The following is an 18,419-nucleotide window of genomic DNA, read 5'->3' as shown; positions in this document are numbered from 1 at the left end:
CGTCACTGACCGTTAATGGGGGCTCTGCCTAGGCCTAGGCGCCTGTGGCCGTCACTGACAGTTAATGAAGAGCATTAACTGGTGGTGCTGATAAGGTGCACCACCTCCATGGACACAGGACACGTAGGAGAATCTGGCTATGATGCAGTTTCAGCCAGTTCCCTCTTCTGAATTCAGATTCATTTATAAACATTTAAAAGTAAAATCTATATTGAAAAATAGTAAGGTTTCAAGTGAATCAAGATTTTTTCACCAGGGCAGGATGGGGAATTCTAGCATGAAAAGGCTTCCTCGAGCTCTCTTGCTGTCAGCTACACGCGGATCCATCCCTGGTCAACATGTTGGGGACCCCCCCCCCCCCACTAGGCAAGAAACAGTGTTCAGGCACAGCTTAGGCAGACGGGTAGGACATGATCCTGTCTACATTTTGCATAGGACAGGACATCTCACAGTTGAAAAGTATGAGAAACTCTTTTTAAACAAAAATGCCATGGGTCACATTTGCATCCATGTCCCAGGACGGCAGATATGAGTACCTCCACCAACTGTGGACCACAGGTCAGGAAACACGGTTTAGTTAATGAAATACAATAGGGACACAAGTCCCAGAAACCCACAGAGGTTAAGGAGGAAGCCCCTAGAATAACAAAAGATAATTTCTGGTTCGGATATGTGAGAAACACTTAACAGAGGTGGTGGTATATGAGGTGGGCCTTCTAAGGCGAGCACAGTATGCTCAGGAGAGAGAGAGGAGGAGAGGCAGGGAGTTCCAGCCATGAGGAAAAAACAGACGAGCTAAGTAGTCAGGACACTTCAGAGCTGGAGTTCATTGCCTTCTACGGCACAGACTCCTTCCGAACCTGAGGGAAGCCATGAACCCTCACCAGAAACATGCATGTGTGTGTCCAGTCATTGGTTCTGGAGAATATCCTCGGAACCCAGCATGCAGACCTTTTCCTGAGACATGTCTGAGAAGCACAGAAAGCCCAAAGGTTCCCGGAAGTATAAACTGAGGAAAGGTGAACAGGAGATAGGGCCACAGTGAACCAGGCTTTGTTCTCGAGCAAGGGCAGACCCTCCCCCCAACGACATCAGCAGGGGAGGCAGAGCGGTACCGTGAAAGGAACACAGCTCTCGAAGAACATGGAGAAAATGGGGTGGTAGGAGGAGCCTGTGGCCTAGCCTAGCGGCAGTGTGCACCCGGACTGGGAAGATGCCCTCTGGAGACAGAAGCAGAGGAGCAAAAAGCTGGCATGGAGGGCAGAATCCACAGAAATAAGACAGAGGGCCCCAAAGCCACCATTTCACCAGCGGGAAATCCAGCGGGCAGGAAGATGCTGCTGCCTGTTCTATTTGGCTGTGCTGAGTCTGAGGCGTTCAGACGCCTTTCAAATAGTTGAAGAAGGTTAGGGATCTCGAGAGAAAGGCTGGATGCTGGCTTCATTTGCCACTGAGGTAACAGGCGAGAAGATGTGCACGAGAGCCAAGGCCCGACACGCAGAGAGGAGACACTCCGAAGGCAGCGTTCCTTCGTGTGGGACGACACACGTGTGTGCACGGAGCAGCTTGGAAAGCTGCTACTTCTGAACTTGTACAAACATCACCAGCACAAAAGGGAGTGTGCATCAGGGAAATGCACGTAAGTCAAAACCATGATGAGACGCTACGTCGCTCCCGTGAGGATGGCTATTATCACCTCCTCGCCTCCAAGGAGCCACTGAGAAAATAACAAGTGTGGGTGTGGGTGCGGGGAAACTGGAGCCTCGGGCGCTGCTGGTGGGAATGTCAAACGCAGCAGTCACTGTGCAGCAGTGTGGCGGTTCTTCCAAAAATTCAACAGAGAATTGCTATACAATCCAGCAATTCCACCTCTGGGTATATGCTGAGAGGAATCGAAAGCAGGGACGCAGACAGATATTTGTACGCCTGTGTCCGCAGCAGCATTACTCACGACAGACAAAAGGTGGAAACAACGAATGTCCATCCGCAGATGAATGCATGCATGTGATCTACACACGTCATGGAACACCACCACCCAGCCTTCGAAAGCAAGGGAACCCCGACACGCTACAGCATGGATGAACCCTGAAGACAGTACGCTCAGTGAGATAAACCAGTCAGAAAAGGATAAACACTGTGATTCCACGTCTATGAGGTAACCAGGGTCGTTGAACTCACAGACAAAAAAATAGAATGGTGGTTTCCAGGGGCTGGCAGGGAGGGAGAAACATGGAATTATTGGTGAATGGGTAGAGAGTTTGTTTGCAAAGACGAGAAAGTTCTGGAGACGGCTGGCGGGAACGGGTGCACAACAACGTGACAGGCCACCAAGCTAACTGTGCACCTAAACGTGGCAGATTTTATGTTACGTGTAGCCTCCCAATGATAAAACAAAGTGACCGTGCAGCCAGCAATAGAGAAAAGTGGTCAAAGGGGCCCACATAGTGAGGGGCAGAGCTGGAACTCTGGGCCAGATACTACCAATCATGGTCAATGCCACTAACCAGAGGGCAAACTCCATGCACACCGAGTGTGGAAAGAATGTCAAAACAGGTCTCAGCATTTTCCGCCACATCATATTCAGTGACAGCAGCACCCAGCATACCGTCTTCTTGTGTGAAACACGTGGCGTTTACTACAGAGATCAACCGCTTAGGAGATATAAACCAGATTACAAAACATCTCCTCCTCCTTCTGCTGGGTTTCCGAATCTGATGTCACAGATAAACCTGCCCTAGTCTCGGTTCTGTTCTTCAACAACTCTGTCTCTTTCTCACTTACACCAACAGCCAACTTAAAGGCCACACCGTGTGGCTACATTTGAAACATTTTCAGAGTGCTTCCTACAGGCCTTCAGATACATCACCAAGCCCTGACTACAAACACGGTAACACACCTGTTCTCCTGTTAGTCTCTTTTCCAAGAGGTGACCTCCAAGATGGAGATTTTCACATAAACAGATACGTTGGTTCTCTGTACTATTAACACTCTTCTTAGCCAGCTTGGAGACTAGGCTTGGCGAGATTCTGATTGTTAGAAGAATTAGGAGACAGAAAAGGAAGAAACAACAGTGTTGAGACTACTAATAATTCGAGTTTTAAGAGAAAAACAAAGATGATTATGAGTCCCTCTCTCCAGATTTTGCCCTATGGCATCTTTGAACTCGTATGAGCAAAATACAGGATTGGCAACTGCCCAAATGGGTAGGAGAGGGGAGTTCAAGATCATTCAGAAATTGTGTTTGGCTGGAAATAAGGGAAAGAGAAACTCTACCATTAAATATTCATGTTTTTGGAGGAATTAGTTACCAAAAAGCCACTTTCTGGCTCTGATTCCATTTATGATTCTTTAGCTAAAGAACAAACTTAGGCCTTTGTCCACAGCACCTCCATAATACGTAGGATCATGGACGCTATGGGTGTTCAACAGCCCAAGTTCTGGTGAGCTACTGTGCATATGGAGCACGGGAAAATGAAGTTCAGAAGGAATGTCAGACCCATCTGGGTAAGTTTGTGTTCCTGCCGCGAAGCCTGGGACTCCTTGTGATTATCTAAACTGCACCCACGTTGTGTTCCCATCAGTCTGAAAATAGAGCTGTACATATTTCCAGCAGACAGGGAACTGCCTTTTGTTTCTGGCAGTGTTTCTCCTACTGTTTATATCTGAACATCCTAATAACGCAGCTTATGGTTACACCCAGCCTTCCCAGCCACTGCTCCTATTGACTTCCCTTTCAACTGTCTCAGGAGACCCAGCCAGAGAGACGAGGCTGAACAAAAGGAAGCAAAAACCCACCATCCGGACATGGAAGCCAACGCTTGAGTCAAAATCTTTCCAGGAATTAGACTGCAACGGAGCAGATAGACGTAGTTGTCCTCAGTCCTCAGCCTCCCCACATCTTCGTTGAGGCGGCCGTGGAAGTGTCTTAGACAAAACAAACTTCCAAAGGATGTGTATTTCTCTGGAAAATGGCACTAGAGTTAAAGGCCAAGTATTCCTTCTGAGCTTTACCTAACGAGCTCATGTGGCCTGCCCAAACATCACAGGGCCAGCGGGGGGGGGGGGGGGGGGGGGTGTCCTCCTCCACAAATATTTTCACTCAGTGCACACAAACCACGGTTGCAAATCTTTTAAGCGTTCACCTGACACTCTTAATTACTAGCTACAAAGTCTGCTCTCAAAAAAGCATCAATAACATGAAGAGTCCTGTTATTATTAAGTAGACAATATCTTCCCAGGTACCCAAAGTTATAAAAATTGGTAAAACAGAAACAGCTCTTAGACTAAAATCAGTTCTTATTAGCAGTCATTCCAGGAGTCTGATGCTCTTCTCTTTGGTATGATAGTTTTGCGTAAGTTTCAGATATGTAGTGTCCTCTTGTGTTAACACTGGTCTTAGGAATGCCCACCATGAATTAGCTACAGAACTATGTTAGGTGAAAATTTCTATCTTTCACCAACTTGTGAGTTCCATACGAGCTTTCTGAAGGATGCTGACAAAAATGGGCACGTTGCTACCAGAGGGTTTCTGCCAACAATAAAATTCTTCCATATCCCATTCTGAGCATGTGATTTATGGTTACCAACCACTTATCATAAGAGCCAGAAGATACACACATCGAGAGGAAGTAGTCAAGGGAATATCAAATGGCGAGGAAGAGCAATGTGTATGTGTGTACTGGGCTGGGGGGCGGAGGTGAAAGTGACTAAGGAACACTATTAACTTACGCACCTTACTATTTAGCAGAGAATTCAGAAAGGAGGTAAGATTCCAGGGATGTTGGAGGCTGATGGTGGGAAGCAAGAGCTGACCTGAGGACAAAGACCATGCAGCTTTAGGGAAATCTTAAGGGAAGGCCTTGATACAGAAGAGCTACGATGAAACCAACTATATAAAACTGAAGAAGCCAACAGACAGAGTGCAGGGTAAGACAAAGCATGGGGACCTCGCCCAGGATGAGAATTTGGAAGCTAACCTAGCGACTTACTACAATGCCAGCAGGAGGGGCTGGAGTTGTAACTGTGCAATTTCACAGCAGCAGGCTCACAAGCTACGTTTTGTATTTACGGTCATACCTCCGTGTTCTTATGTCAACCTTTCAGTACATTAACCAAAGCTTACGTTGTGGGATGCATAGGAATCCTTACTTACAAATCTTAGAAGACGGATTCATTCAATGAACAAACTTACTGAGCATCTAAAAAAAATATTTTTAATGTTTATTTATTTTTGAAGGAGAGAGAGACCGAGTGTGAGTGGGGGAGGGGCTGAGAGAGAGGGAGACACAGAATCTAAAGCAGGTTCCAGGCTCTGAGCTGTCAGCACAGAGCCTGACACGGGGCTCAAATCCACGAACCGTGAGATCATGACCTGGGCTGAAGTCGGACTTACTGAGCATTTAATACGAATTAGGAACACTGTTCTGAGCGCTTAGATATAGTGAGCAGATGAAAAAACTGCAAACTCATTTGTATAAAAGAGCAAATTTCTATAGATAAAAGTGGAGTGAGAACATGTGCATGATCACTTGAGAACTGAAGTGGCATATACACCCAAATATAATAATTTTTTTTAAAAACACTGATTAAAAATACTGAAGCTCAGGGAGCCTGGGTGGCTCAGTCGGTTGAGCGTCCGACTTCAGCTCAGGTCATGATCTCAGGGTTCGTGGGTTCGAGCCCTGCATCTGGCTTATGCTGACAGCTCAGAGCCTGGAGTCTGCTTTGGATTGATTCTGTGTCTCCCTCTCTCTCTCTCTCTCTCTCTCTCTCTCTCTCTCTGTCCCTTCCTTGCTCGTGCTCTGTCTCTCAAAAATGAATAAACACTAAAAAAAAAAAACAAAAAAAACTGAAGCTCAAAATATAATTGGAGAATACTTCTAAATGACAAAAAAAAAAAAAGAATTGTGGAAAAAATCTGCTACAGATTGTGCAACAGAACTAATTAATAGAGGGTCATGACACTGCCCTCAGTGCTAGGAAGGCATTCCTGCTCTGGGAAAGAAACAATTGAGATAGCGTCTAGGACAATATCTAAGATAGAAAAAAATACATCCATATTTATAAATGAAAACTGATTCACGTATTTGTGTAACAAAAGGAACTGGCTGACTGGAGGAGGAGGTCTCGGATAGCAAGAAAAAGCATCAGCCTTGACGATCAGATCTGGGATTGCATCCCATCACCTATCACACATGCACTGTGAGACCTTCAGAGAACTATGGACCATCCCCACCTGCTTTTCTATATGCAAAATCAGACAAACACTAGGAATGTAAAAACTAAATGCCTGGATCTCCTCCTATCCATCCACCTCTTTCCAGTGCAGACCACAAAACCAAGTTACCATGCCTGGGCTGCCATAATGGCAGCCTAACTTATTCCCACACTGACAGAGGGATCTCTTCAAAACATAGTTTGAGAAGTGACCTATCCAAACAAAGCCAACTCCTCCTCCTCATGGCTGTCAAGGCCCTGCTTTCCTAAGGTCCCACTTATGACTCTTCTGATACCTCTCTTCTGCTTGTTCAGGGCTCCCCACGCACTGGCCCTGCCAATTCTTTCCTGAAGGCCTCAGGGCCTTTGCATCTACTGTTCATTCTTTCTGGGAACATCTTCCTTTTGCGTAGCCAGCATCTTTCTATCCTCTGGAGATCAGTTTTTTAAAGTTAGAAAAAAATTTTTAATGTTTATTTTTGAGAGAGAGAGAGACAGAGCGTGAGCGGGGGGGGGGGGGGGGGGGCAGGGAGAGAGGGAGACACAGAATCCGAAGCAGGCTCCAGGCTCTGAGCTGTCAGCACAGAGTCCGATGTGGGGCTCAAACTCACGAATGGCGAGATCATGACCTGAGCCGAAGTCGGATGCTTAACTGACTAAGGCACCGAGGCGCCCCTGGAGATCAGTTTTTTAAATGTCAGCACCTCAGAAACATCTTCTATCGAAAATAGGCCTTCTCATTATTTTCTATATAGTCTGCTGCTTATTCCTGTCAAATCACTTATAATTTGTACTTTTTTCTCTATGTATCGCCTGTCTTGAAGCAATATGAGGATTTTAAAGAACTGTGTGGCCTTTGGACTTAGGGCTGCTGCTGGCACTGAACAGGTCATTAACAGCTCTCAACGATGTCACCTTTTTCTGTTTCCAAAGCAAAGAGATTAACACACAACTTAGCCATCTTATTTTAAACCCACTAGTTTTAGGACTCCTAGTGTTTACCTATTTGTAATAAATGCCTATTTTCTGAGAAGTGATGTCTTCTCCACTAAAACTCTTTCATTATATAGTTGGCAGCATGGTAAGGGAAAAAAAAAAAACAACGAATGCAAACAGATTCATCTAAAAAAACTAATTGTGTCCTTTATTATCTGTGGCCTTGTGGAAAAAAAAAAAAAATCACATCTTTGTCAGTCAAGTACTTCATATTCCTCACCGTGGCTCAAGAGAACCCTTAAGCTCTTCACCTGAATGGTGGGGGGAGGGGGGTGGGGGGGGGGAGAGAGTGGCTGTCTGAGCAGTTAAGTCTCACGTGAAATAATGTACGTGGAAATGTTTTGTTACAGCATCTCTGAGGCCAACAAACTTTCATGCCCAGCCAGAGCATACAGTACTACACATTTTAGCCTTATTTTAAATGCACGATATTCTCTGTGGTGCCTACACTGAGATTTTCTAGGTTCCTTCCCTCTTTCCCTACTTTCTTTTCCCCCCAGACAGGTAAAATCAAGAGTCAAGCATACAAAGGTCCTAAAAACTGGGCTCTCGTAAATATATGAGGACAAAAATCTTAAACCACCACGGTGCTTTCATAGAGGTAATCACAGTTCGGAGAAACTAAAATTAACAGTATCTTGGAACCAGTTCAAAATGCCAACTTACCAACAGTGCTCAGTCTAGGCCGAGCAGGTCAGACAGCTACCTGACAGCAATTAGGAGGGACGGCGACACCACTCTAGCACAAATCACAACTTCTACCTGGCCCCTTGTCCAGCCATGGTACCCATGGGCTTCCGGGTCTAGCCTTCTAAACCTTCTAGCCTTCTTCTCGGCCTCAATGGACCAGTAGAAAAAAATTACGAAGTCTCAAGTCATAAACTGAATTGATAAATCGGTAACATAGTTCCCAAATGTCCTTGACCAGGGAAATAACACCATGCCTGTGCTCCGCTAGCTTATAGGGCCACAAGTTCAGGTACTGAGGCTTTTCTGGCATCTGTGAAGCAGTTTGGCTAGCTTCCAATTTCCCCTGCCTTTGCCAGAAAACTGCTAAACTTCCAAAAAGTGCTCCTTGAGTCGTCCGACATTCCCAGACTCCCATCTTATGGCTGGAGGAGTCCTTACTAATTTTAGAGGCAAGGATGCCTTCTGTGAGCAATTAGCTCTGCAGAGTCTCCACCCCCATCCTGCTCTGACACCCAACATCACTGACACTGAGAAAACAAATACAGCTATCAAGAAAGTCAGTAAAAAAAAAAAAAAAAAAAAAAAAAAAAGCAGTCAAACCAAGCCAGAAGCACTACTCTGCAACTGCAATAAATAGGCTGGAGACCCTTGCAAAGGAAATAAATGTCTATCTTGCCCCTAAAGAGTTGAGAGAGACAGCAGACTAACAGTTAAGAGAGACTCAGAGAGTGAGAGAGTGAGAGAGTGAGAGAGTGAGAGAGTGAGAGAGAGAGAGAGAGAGAGAGAGAGACACACACTAAGAAGCAGAAAAGGAGACCAACAGAGAGTGATATCAGACAGATGGGGCTGGAGTAGGGGAAGGTGAGGAGATGGGGATCACAGGGACAGAGACAGACACAGAGATATCTCAGGGAAGAGCAGCTCTGAAGGTGAATTTCTTCCTCTCTGGTTTTCAAGAATACGAGGTTCTGCTCAGCTTAAGAATGCATTTTAAAGCAAGCAAAATGACATTTCCAAAGTAAGCGGTTCAATGATGATTCTTAAGCCCCTCCCAGTATCTGTCTCTTAAGAACCTTAAAATCAGCAGCCTCACCCCTCCACCCCCTACTTTCCCCACAACCTTCTCAGCCTTTCTCCCAGTACAGGGAGGCTAGGGACTCAGCTACTGGGTTCACAGAGATGAAGGGGCCTGAGAGCTCTGGAACGTCTGCATTGTGGCCCCTTACCTTCAGCAGCACCACGTCCACAGTCCTGTCCACCTTGGAGATGTCACACAGGCTGTAGCGCCTCTTGTGCCGTTCATACATTTTTGTCCAAATGCAGAGGAGAGGAAACAAAATGTAGGAGACGTACCCACTGCTAACCTGGGGGACCAGTGCACTCCACCAAGTCCAGAGTTCCAGATTTCTCACGCTGAGCTGGAGATCTGTGCCTTCCAGACTCCTCTCTCTACAAAACCCTCAAAGGGTCAAAAAATGATTAAAAAGAAACCAAGCAGAATCCAATTCCTTGAACTGACGGAGAACTTTCTGGCAACTTCAGAGAGCTGGGATGATAAATTTATAATTCATAATATAAACAACAGCCTCCTGATGCCATGCTTTAGGCAGATCTTGAGTGAAAGACAAGCACACACCGCTCCCATCACTGGCGATCACTCCAGCAGGAAAATTAAGGATGAACCAGCTATGCATAATGGCTGACACACGTGGGGGAAAAACCCAAAGCAGGCAATAAAAATCCAGTATGTACTTTATCAGGAAAAGAGAAAGAGAGGAAAAGGTAAGACAACTCTACTTCAAAGGGATGCCATGAAAACATTCTCATTCTCTCGTTAACTTCTGTTAAGGTAAAAAAAAAAAAAAAAAAAAAAAAAAAAAAAGACAAGGAAAATCAGTTTTTCCTTTATAGGGGAAAAAACAAAAACAAAAGTAGATGCTTGGAGATTCTGTTCAGAGTCGAGTCTTTAGTCAGCCTGTTGCTCACCGGGTAGTAGGGCTTGGTTCTGATTTCAGTTGAGAATATCCACTGACAGCAGAGGAGAAGGAGAAGAGAAAGACCACTCCTCCTCTACTCCCTCCTCCCTTCTTGGGCGCTGGCCCTCCCCTACCCCAGCCCCCCTCTTTCCCTCACCCTTGGAACGTCACTACTTGCCCTTTCGGCTCCGCAACCAGCAGCCTTGGAGGTTTGAAAACCTAATTGCAGTGGTGGGAACATGATTCATCCACAGACGAAGAAGAGAAAAACAAGGCTTCCTTTTCCAACCCACTTCCTGCTGCTCCTGCTCCCCCCCCTCCCCCCCCTCCTCCCCACACCGTCCCCTATGAAAACGGCTCTGTCAGGCATCGCACGGTGCACCTCGAACGCTCTGATGTCCGAGCCGGAACACGATGAAGGGGGGAGGCGGCCGTCCCAAACATCACGAGCGAGTACAACACACTCCTCTATTCCACGAACGACAGCAAATTCAAACTGCCCAAGGCGCGCACCGCAGCTCCCTGCCAGATGCAAACCAGTGATTTCATGTGAGAAAAATGTCAGCCGAGGATCTCTGGCTGTGCTTCTGGGATCCAAAGTGGCTACAAAAGTGGCTGACGGGGTTTAAAAAGCAAGAGTTCAGTCTTTTGCTTTTTTGCAGGGGGGATGCGGGTGGGGAGAACGTGAGTGATGGAAGGGGCCTTAAAGAGAATTAAGGAGAGAAGGAAGGAGCAGAGTGAACAGGTACCCGTGCCAATACTTTCTCTGCAGGAGGCTGTCACTTCATCTGCCTGTTTTCTTACTGAGCCCCACCTCTCCCCCCCACCCCCCCGCAACAACCGGGGTTGGGGGGACAGGCCTACACCAGAACTCGTTCGTCCTGACTTCGGACACACTCTCATTTGGTTCGTGAATGATCTGGGAGGGAAAAAAGAAGGACGTGAAGGAAGCAAAAAGGGGGAAAAGAGTGGGGAAAGGCAAGAATAAGAAAATCTCCTTGTAAGAGCGTTAGGCTGCCACCCTTTTCCTCCAAGGGCCAGGGAAGTCGTGGCCAGACCTGGAGAGTGTGAGTGAGGGGGTGCAGATACCACAAGAGAAAGGAAGAAAAGAGATTTAGTGCTTAAGTTTCTGTCAGTATTGCAACTGGAGTTGGTGACAAGGTTTTTCAGGAGTTACAAAGGGGGTGTAGAAGGTCTGATGAGTCACCACTTCCTCGGGCCAGGCGGTCTCGTTGCTAACCAGCCCAAAGGAGGGAAACGCAGCAAACTTCACGAGAAAGCCAGTGTTTTCCTCGCCTAGGACTGCACTGCAGTCCAGCTGTGACCGACCAGAGCCCAGGTCCCCACCCCTCGTGGGGTCACCCAAGGCACGCAGGTGGACGGCCGCCTCTTCCCCACAGGCCCCCAGTGAGCCCGGATTCTGCGATGCTACCAACAAGGACAGTCAAACAGATGTTGCTTTTCATTAGAGTAGGATGGAGAACAGTAGAAACAGGATCAGCAGAGACAGCTTAAAAAGTTCCAACTAAAGTTCCTGCTCAGACTCACCCAAAGGGCTTTCTTTACAAATACTCGGAGACTCTGGTGCAGAGCACATATCGGAAGACCCTTCGGGCTGGCACGTGTGGGAAAGCTGCTAGTGCATCACCTTTTCTGTGGGAACTTTCATCAAGCTGTAACTCTGAACTCCCCCCCTCCTCCCCATCTGAACACAGGGCCGGCTCCCCTCTGTCCTCAACATGGTTTATTCCTCCTGCCACTCCCTTCTGTTTTAATTAGAATCGAATGTTTCCTGCTTCCAAGGTTCCCAGGCATCTCTCAAGGGATCCGAGAGGCTTTAATCACCGTACAGCCTTCTGAGTCCCAACATCGTCTAACTACTGACTGAAACGGAGATAATCTCTATCGCCTTAACAGACATTTTGTGCCTTGCAGGGAAGCAAACAAACAGCAAGGTCTCTGCCCTCAACAAGTGTATATAATTAGAGAGAAACCGGTTTCAAAGTAACGTAGCTGTCTGAAATGTTGTGGGACCTATAGATTAAACTATTTTATTTCCGATGATCTGCTGACTTTGTGCCACAGGCTGCAAACCTAGGCTTCTCCCTACTCTGTCTGCACACAAAAGCCACCCCCCCCCCCCAAAAGGTTTAGAATCTTCCTTATAGTACTCTGTTCTTTCTTGCAGAACAAATGCTCTGGGTGGGGGAAAAAAGGTCTCCTTTGCTTCCCCCTCTGGATCTGTTCAGCACTTTCCACAGAACACAGTCTGCGGTCCTGGGCTTTGGCTGCTGCTGTGACAATTCCAAGTTTCTATCAAAAACATCTGGAACCACGGAGCAGTTATTCTGTTAGGATTTTGAAACACAGCAACCGAACCAATCATTTTATATTCAAACCAGAGCTGAGAGCTATGAATTTTTTTTGATGTTCTTTATTTTTGAGAGAGAGCAAGCACATAAGAGCGCATGCGAGCATGAGCAGGCGAGGGGCAGAAAGGGAGACAGAATCGGAAGCAGGCTCCAGGTTCTAAGCTGTCTGCACAGAGCCTGATGAGGGGCTCGAGCTCATGAACCGTGAGATCAAGACCCAAGCCAAAGTCGGACACTTAACCAACCGACTGAGCCACCCAGGCGCCCCAGCTACGAATTTTTGTTTTGAGAAAATTTCCCCTTTCCTTTAATTTTGGAAACTTGTAGTAAAACATGTTTATTACTTATAGCCCCTTATGGTAGTAGTTATTTACAAGATTAATTGTATCTCCCTTGTCTCTGCATCCTCTGTCCCACTCTCTATCCCAAAAGGAGTCCCAAATTCTTCAACAGAAGCAACCACTCTTTTACTCATACCACAGGCCCAACATATGTTCTTCAAGATTCCAGAAGAGGAAGTAGAAAAATATTTCCTGCATTTAAATTTAACTACAGCATTTCTGTTCGTGAATTAAATTTTCTCTTGATTTATTTAATTATAAGATCTAACAACTTACCCAAATTGTTTAAGCAATTCTTCTGGGGCAGCTCTCTTTGGCTCCCTTTGTTTAGTTAGGGCAGAATCCAGTCTCGAGTCCCACAGTCAAGTTTCTGAATTAGGACACCACCTAGTGGGTATGCCGAAGTCCCAAAGAGAACACCGAAAGCCAGGAAGCACTGCAGGGAGGGGGCTGGGGAGAGTCCACTACTAAGTATTTTTCCTGTAACCCCAAAGGGAACAGCAGCAGCACGCGACTGGACGCTGGCTAAGTAACCCCCCAGTGATGGATTCCGTCCCTGCAGGGAACACAAGGAACCAGGGTGGAAGCCAAGGGCTCCTTCTATCCTAGGTGTGCCATGGTCTCACTGAGCGACTGGCGCAATTAGCCGGACTCTCTGGGCCTAGGTTTCCAGAACTGAAAAACAACAGGGGTTGGACACTATCTGGAGTTCCTTCTTGGTCGGATATGGTCAGTCTGAGACTAAGAAATCTTTATCACCTGCCACACAGCTCATAGGATGTGGGTAGATTCAGAGGAGAAAAGGGAATTGAGAAATTCTCTCAAAATCCGTTGTAGAAAACATGTAGTGTGTTTTTGCATCATTGTATTTTCCTCCTCCACTTTCACATGAAATCAGAAGGAAAGGTCTACCACAGTTAATTTTCATTTATCTGTGATTTCATCAACTTAAAAATAGTGAGTCATCCAGAGTTACACGTCTGATGGTGGCAAAAGTGACTAGAATACAGCTAAAATACTTCACCTCCACTGGGACAATTTGAGTCTGCTTAGAATAAGAGACTGTTTCATGTATGATGGTTGCTTGACTGAGAGGAGAAAGGAGGAAATTAATTACAGTGGCTGCAAAGTCACTGTTTCCATGTGGGACTTCCTTTTTAATTTTAACTTAGGTGTCTGAGCACTACAGGTCCAGGGAGGCCTACCGTCCCTCCCCCCAACCCCTCCACCCAGGCATTTCTCTGACTTTAGAGGTTCCAAGAAGGTGAAAAAAGCACAGGGGAAGGCCTTGGCCTGGCAATCAACCAGCGATTCTCGATTCTTGTTAACATAGCGTGGGTGGTGGCAAAGCAGCGCCTTCTTCGCTTTAACCCCTTCTTGCCTTGGCAAGAAGAAACCTGAAGACCATTTAGCCCGCAGCAGCAAATTATCTGACCATAGTAACAATGGCAAAAAGAAATTAAGACGGAGGAATATAAAACAACAATAAAGCTTTAAAAATGTCTTTTTCTTTAAAAATTTTTTTAAATTATTTTTTGTAGAGACAGCGTGAGCAGGGGAAAGGTAGAGGGACACAGAGAGAGAATCTTAAGCAGGCTCCACACTCAGTGCAGAGCCTGACACGGGGCTCGATCTCCCCACCTCAAGATCATGACCTGAGCCGACATCAAGAGTCAACGCTCAACTGACTGAGCCACCCAGGTGCCCCTAAAAATGTCCCTTTACAAGCTTTTGCTCCTCCCGGGAAACAGGTCTCAAGGAACATGTCCACAAATGTTAAATTTTACTAAAATTGCCAACAGCTTGGTGAAATAAAAGGAGAGGGAGGGCAGAGAAAGGAGGGGGCAGATTCCCAATGTCAGGTGCAAAAGTGGTGATAGGATAGTTTCTTCTGTGGCATGATTGATTAACGACGTGTCCTGAGTACTTCCTGTCTGCCAGGTGCTTCCAAGTGTACGACCTCATTTATTCCTCATCAAAAGCTCTAAGGTCACTGTCTGCCTTGTGGCGGAGAAGACCTGCACTCAGTGTTTCAGTCAGTTGTGTAAGGTCACACAGCTGATAAAATGAGTTTCCACTGAGCTCCATTCTGTGAATCTTCTTTCTGTCCGTTATGCATCTTATTTTGCTTTGAGTAATCCCCCAAAGTTAAAGAAATGAAACTATCGTTGAGAAAATGGAAGTTAAAAAATTGAGGAAAGAAAACTGAGAATTCATCACTTGTACCAGTAGCTCAGGCTTGACTCTACACAAACGCCAAAGGTTAGAACAACAGTTTTCCTCTTTCAATAAACATGACAAACGGATCCTCATTTTAGAAAGTTCAGGTGGAGAGTGTATCATTACGCTGAACAGAGTTAACTTCTTGGTCAACATTTTCATCCTGAACGTTTCCTTTTTTTAGCCGCTCCTCGCTAACAGATTACAAAAGTCAGGACGAACACACCCAACACAGAGAATGAAAGATTTCTGGATTCGGACAACTAACCGCCAGCCAGGCCCTCTTCAGGTCGAATGGGTCTACGGCTCCTAGCTCTTCTCTTCGGAACAAACATCAGCTATTTCTTGTAGCAGCGTTTCAAGTATGTGAAGACAAGCATCAGGACTCACCGCCCTCCTCACAGCTTTTCTCCTGGACCACGATTCCCACGGCCGCTCCTCCCGTCACAGGGAACCCGACGGAGGACTCTCAGTGCTTCTGGTGACGGTGAGCCCGGGACGATCAAAATCAAGCTTAACTCGAGTACCACCCCAAGTAGGAAGATCCAAGCCTCTGATGAAATGGGCTCACTTCCCGTATTTTTTTGTTTGTTTGTTTGACTCAAATCAGATCTTCTTCATACTGTAACCTGGTGGTTTTATTTAAAGACCCACCTCACATCTTGCCCTTCTATATTCTCACTGAGGTTACTGTTTTAGCCTAAAAACAGCATCTTGAATCTAGATCCTGTCACTGAAGTAGCGGCTGTCCATCCAAACTCTGTGTCATCTGTGAGCCTGAACAGCAAGGCTAACAACGGAGACCCAGAGACACCTCACTAAAAGCACCCCCTGGAAGGCCGTCGATGCAAAGGGTGCTCCTGATACCAAGGGCTGTTCCATCAGCTACAAAAAGCCAATTGAACCTTGAGTCCCATTTCTTCGTGTCTTTACTATATGGAACAGTCTGTAGAATTTCTTGCCGAAAGGAACACACCAGATCTACGGGATCCTCCTGTTCTACCCGTCTGCGACCCTCTTCAAAGGAGAAATGAGACACCACCCACGCGGTGGTGCACTGTTTGATGATCATTTCTCTGTGTGGTCATGTACTAGATTTGAAACCAGATGCCAAAGATGGTCGTATCTGATCAACCATAAATCATATTCACCGTTCTTTTTTTTTTTTCTTTTTTTAAAGTAGGTTCCACACTGGGTGTGGATCTCAACGCAGGGCTTGAACTCACAACCCAGAGATCAAGACCTGAGCTGAGATTAAGAGTTAGATGCTTAACTGACTGAGCCACTCAGGCACCCCATATCCTTTATTATTTCTAAATCTCCTAGCAACATTTGTTTTTAGCATGATCAGTATGAGTACATCACATAAGACTGGGCGGCACTGACAAAATTAAACAAAAACTACTCTGATTTTTTCCTCATAATGGTTCAATATAAGAACTTTTCACATTTAGACATCTTACCAACTTCACAATCCTATAACTGCAAACTCTTAAGAGGTTGAGTAAAATGACTATAAAGGACAGGACCTCTTTCTCCCCAAAGCATTAATAAAAAAAGGGATATGCTCCCTCCACATTTTTTTATTCTTCAACACACCAACTATACTACAGACACTAAAATGTATTCTGTACACAAAAGTGTATTTTTGTTATTTTTCCTACCCAAATAGTTTGCACATACATTTACAAGTGCAAAAAGCCTGAGGTTCAGGCTAAACTTCTGGTCGTAACTTCTATTTCAGATGGTAACCTAGGCCTTGAAAAATATTTTTGTAGTTATCGCTTAAATAACTCTCAAGCATCTTAACTGAGGTATGACTGACATGCGATAAGTTGCACCTATTTCAAGTATACTAGGTATTTTGTAAACATTTAATTTTTAAATAGAATTTTCAAATCTTCCCAAAGAATGTGGCTTTAAGATATATTGGAATTTTTAAAACACGGAATGCTGAGAAAGCTAAAAGTGGCGAATTTCATGCAGAATGCTAAAAATGGCAAATTTAGGGGTGCCTGGGTGGCTCAGCTGGTTAAGTGTCTGACTTCGGCTCAGGTCATGATCTCACGGTTCGTGAGTTCGAGCTGTGCTGACAGCTCAGAGCCCGGAACCTGTTTCGGATTCTGTGTCTCCTTCTCTTTGCCCCTCCCCCGCCTGCACTCTGACTCTGACTCTGTCTCTGTCTCTGTCTCTCTCTCTCTCTCTCTCAAAAATGAAAAAAAGAAATATTAAAAAATTTTTAAGAATAAAATAAAAATGGCAAATTTAGTATCAGTAACTATTTTTTAAATGTTTTATTTATTTTTAAGACACAGAGAGACAGAGCACGAGCGGGGGAGGGGCAGAGAGAGAGGGAGACACAGAATCCGAAGCAGGCTCCAGGCTCGAGCTGTCAGCACAGAGCCCGATGCGGGGCTTGAACTCACGAACTGTGAGATCATGACCTGGGCCGAAGTCGGACGCTCAACCGACTGAGCCACCCGGGCCCCCTCCAAGTATCAGTAACAATTTAAACAACCAAGAAATTTCACACGGGAAACTCATCATACTCGTACGAGTGTATACTCCAACTTCACGCGTCACTGACCTAAACCTTTAACAAGCTGATTTTCAGGAAATGAAGTTAGATGAGTATTTACTGAACACCTATGCTTGGCACTGAGGATACAGCAGCAAACGAGACATTAAGGAGCTATGATAAGATGCAAGGCGTGTTCACACAGAGGAATCACAGGACACAAGGACATTTGCCTTTAGACGGAACAGGCTCTGAGGGCCAGGAGAGGCTTGCTGTGGAGATGCTGACTACTCGGGGGCCCTACGGAGGAGTAGGAGCTCACCAGGTGAGAGGCAGGGAGCCCCAGGACCCGGCTACAGAGAGGCATTCTGTGCACATGCCGGCAGAGGACTGAGTGTTAGCGCCCAGAGGCGAGAAAGAGCGAGTGGCAAAGGAGGAGTCCCGCGGAGCAGAAAAAGGCAGCTCCAGATGAACACGCTACTTACGCGGACAAGTCTGCATCACTGCAACAAGAAAAAGCCGTGGAAGGGTTGTTAGCTAGAGAAAGGCGTGAAGAGTTCTGCTTTCAAAAATACCATTTTTTAGAGCACGTTCCTAAACGGGAGGGAGAAGACGAGAGGCAGGGAGACCGGTCACAGAGCTGTAACACACGTTGGATGAGAGGGGAGGGGAGTGTGAATTCAGGTGATGAAAGTGGAGATCGAGAAAAGGAAATGAGAGTCTGACAATACTAATCGTTAACAGGCAGTGGGGGTGGAGGATGAGGCGGAGAGCAGTGCTGTCAGACCAGGACTCTGCCCTGGGCAACCAGACAAACAGTGCGGTGGAGCCCAAGGAGGCAGCAGGGAGAGATCAGATGAGGAGGCAGGTTTTTTTGTTTCTGTTTCTTGTTTGGTTTTGTTTATTTTGAGAGAGGGAGAGAGAGACAGATCGAGAGCATGTGAGCAGGGGAGGGGCAGAGAGAGAGGAAGAGAGAGAATCCCAAGCACAATCTGTGCTGCTAGCTGAGAGCCCAACATGGGGCTAGAACTCACAAACCGTGAAATCATGACCCAAGCTGAAATCAAGAGTTGGATGCTTAACCGACTGA

General features: G+C 46.1%; 2 protein-coding genes across 3 annotated transcripts in view; both read right to left on the bottom strand.

The window, feature by feature from the left end:
* AKAP13 (A-kinase anchoring protein 13) overlaps positions 1 to 9,792 on the bottom strand; it is a 119,221-nt gene extending 109,429 nt beyond the window's left edge. The window contains exon 1 of one of the 2 annotated variants that reach the window (XM_049611914.1): positions 9,129 to 9,792. In XM_049611914.1, the coding sequence (XP_049467871.1) occupies positions 9,129 to 9,209 (81 nt within the window). In that variant the 5' untranslated portion in view covers positions 9,210 to 9,792. The remainder of the gene's footprint in view (positions 1 to 9,128) is intronic. The other variant, XM_049611915.1, reaches the window with a different exon arrangement.
* Positions 9,793 to 10,210: 418 nt separating this feature from the next.
* The window catches only part of LOC125908959 (A-kinase anchor protein 13-like), a 68,357-nt gene continuing 60,148 nt past the window's right edge, over positions 10,211 to 18,419 (bottom strand). The window contains exon 5 of the mRNA XM_049611916.1: positions 10,211 to 10,400. Coding sequence (XP_049467873.1) covers positions 10,347 to 10,400 — 54 coding nt within the window. The 3' untranslated portion in view covers positions 10,211 to 10,346. The remainder of the gene's footprint in view (positions 10,401 to 18,419) is intronic.

The sequence above is a fragment of the Panthera uncia genome, assembly GCF_023721935.1.
Source record: "Panthera uncia isolate 11264 chromosome B3 unlocalized genomic scaffold, Puncia_PCG_1.0 HiC_scaffold_1, whole genome shotgun sequence".
Taxonomy (NCBI): domain Eukaryota; kingdom Metazoa; phylum Chordata; class Mammalia; order Carnivora; family Felidae; genus Panthera; species Panthera uncia.
This window is presented reverse-complemented; position numbering and strand designations above follow the sequence as displayed.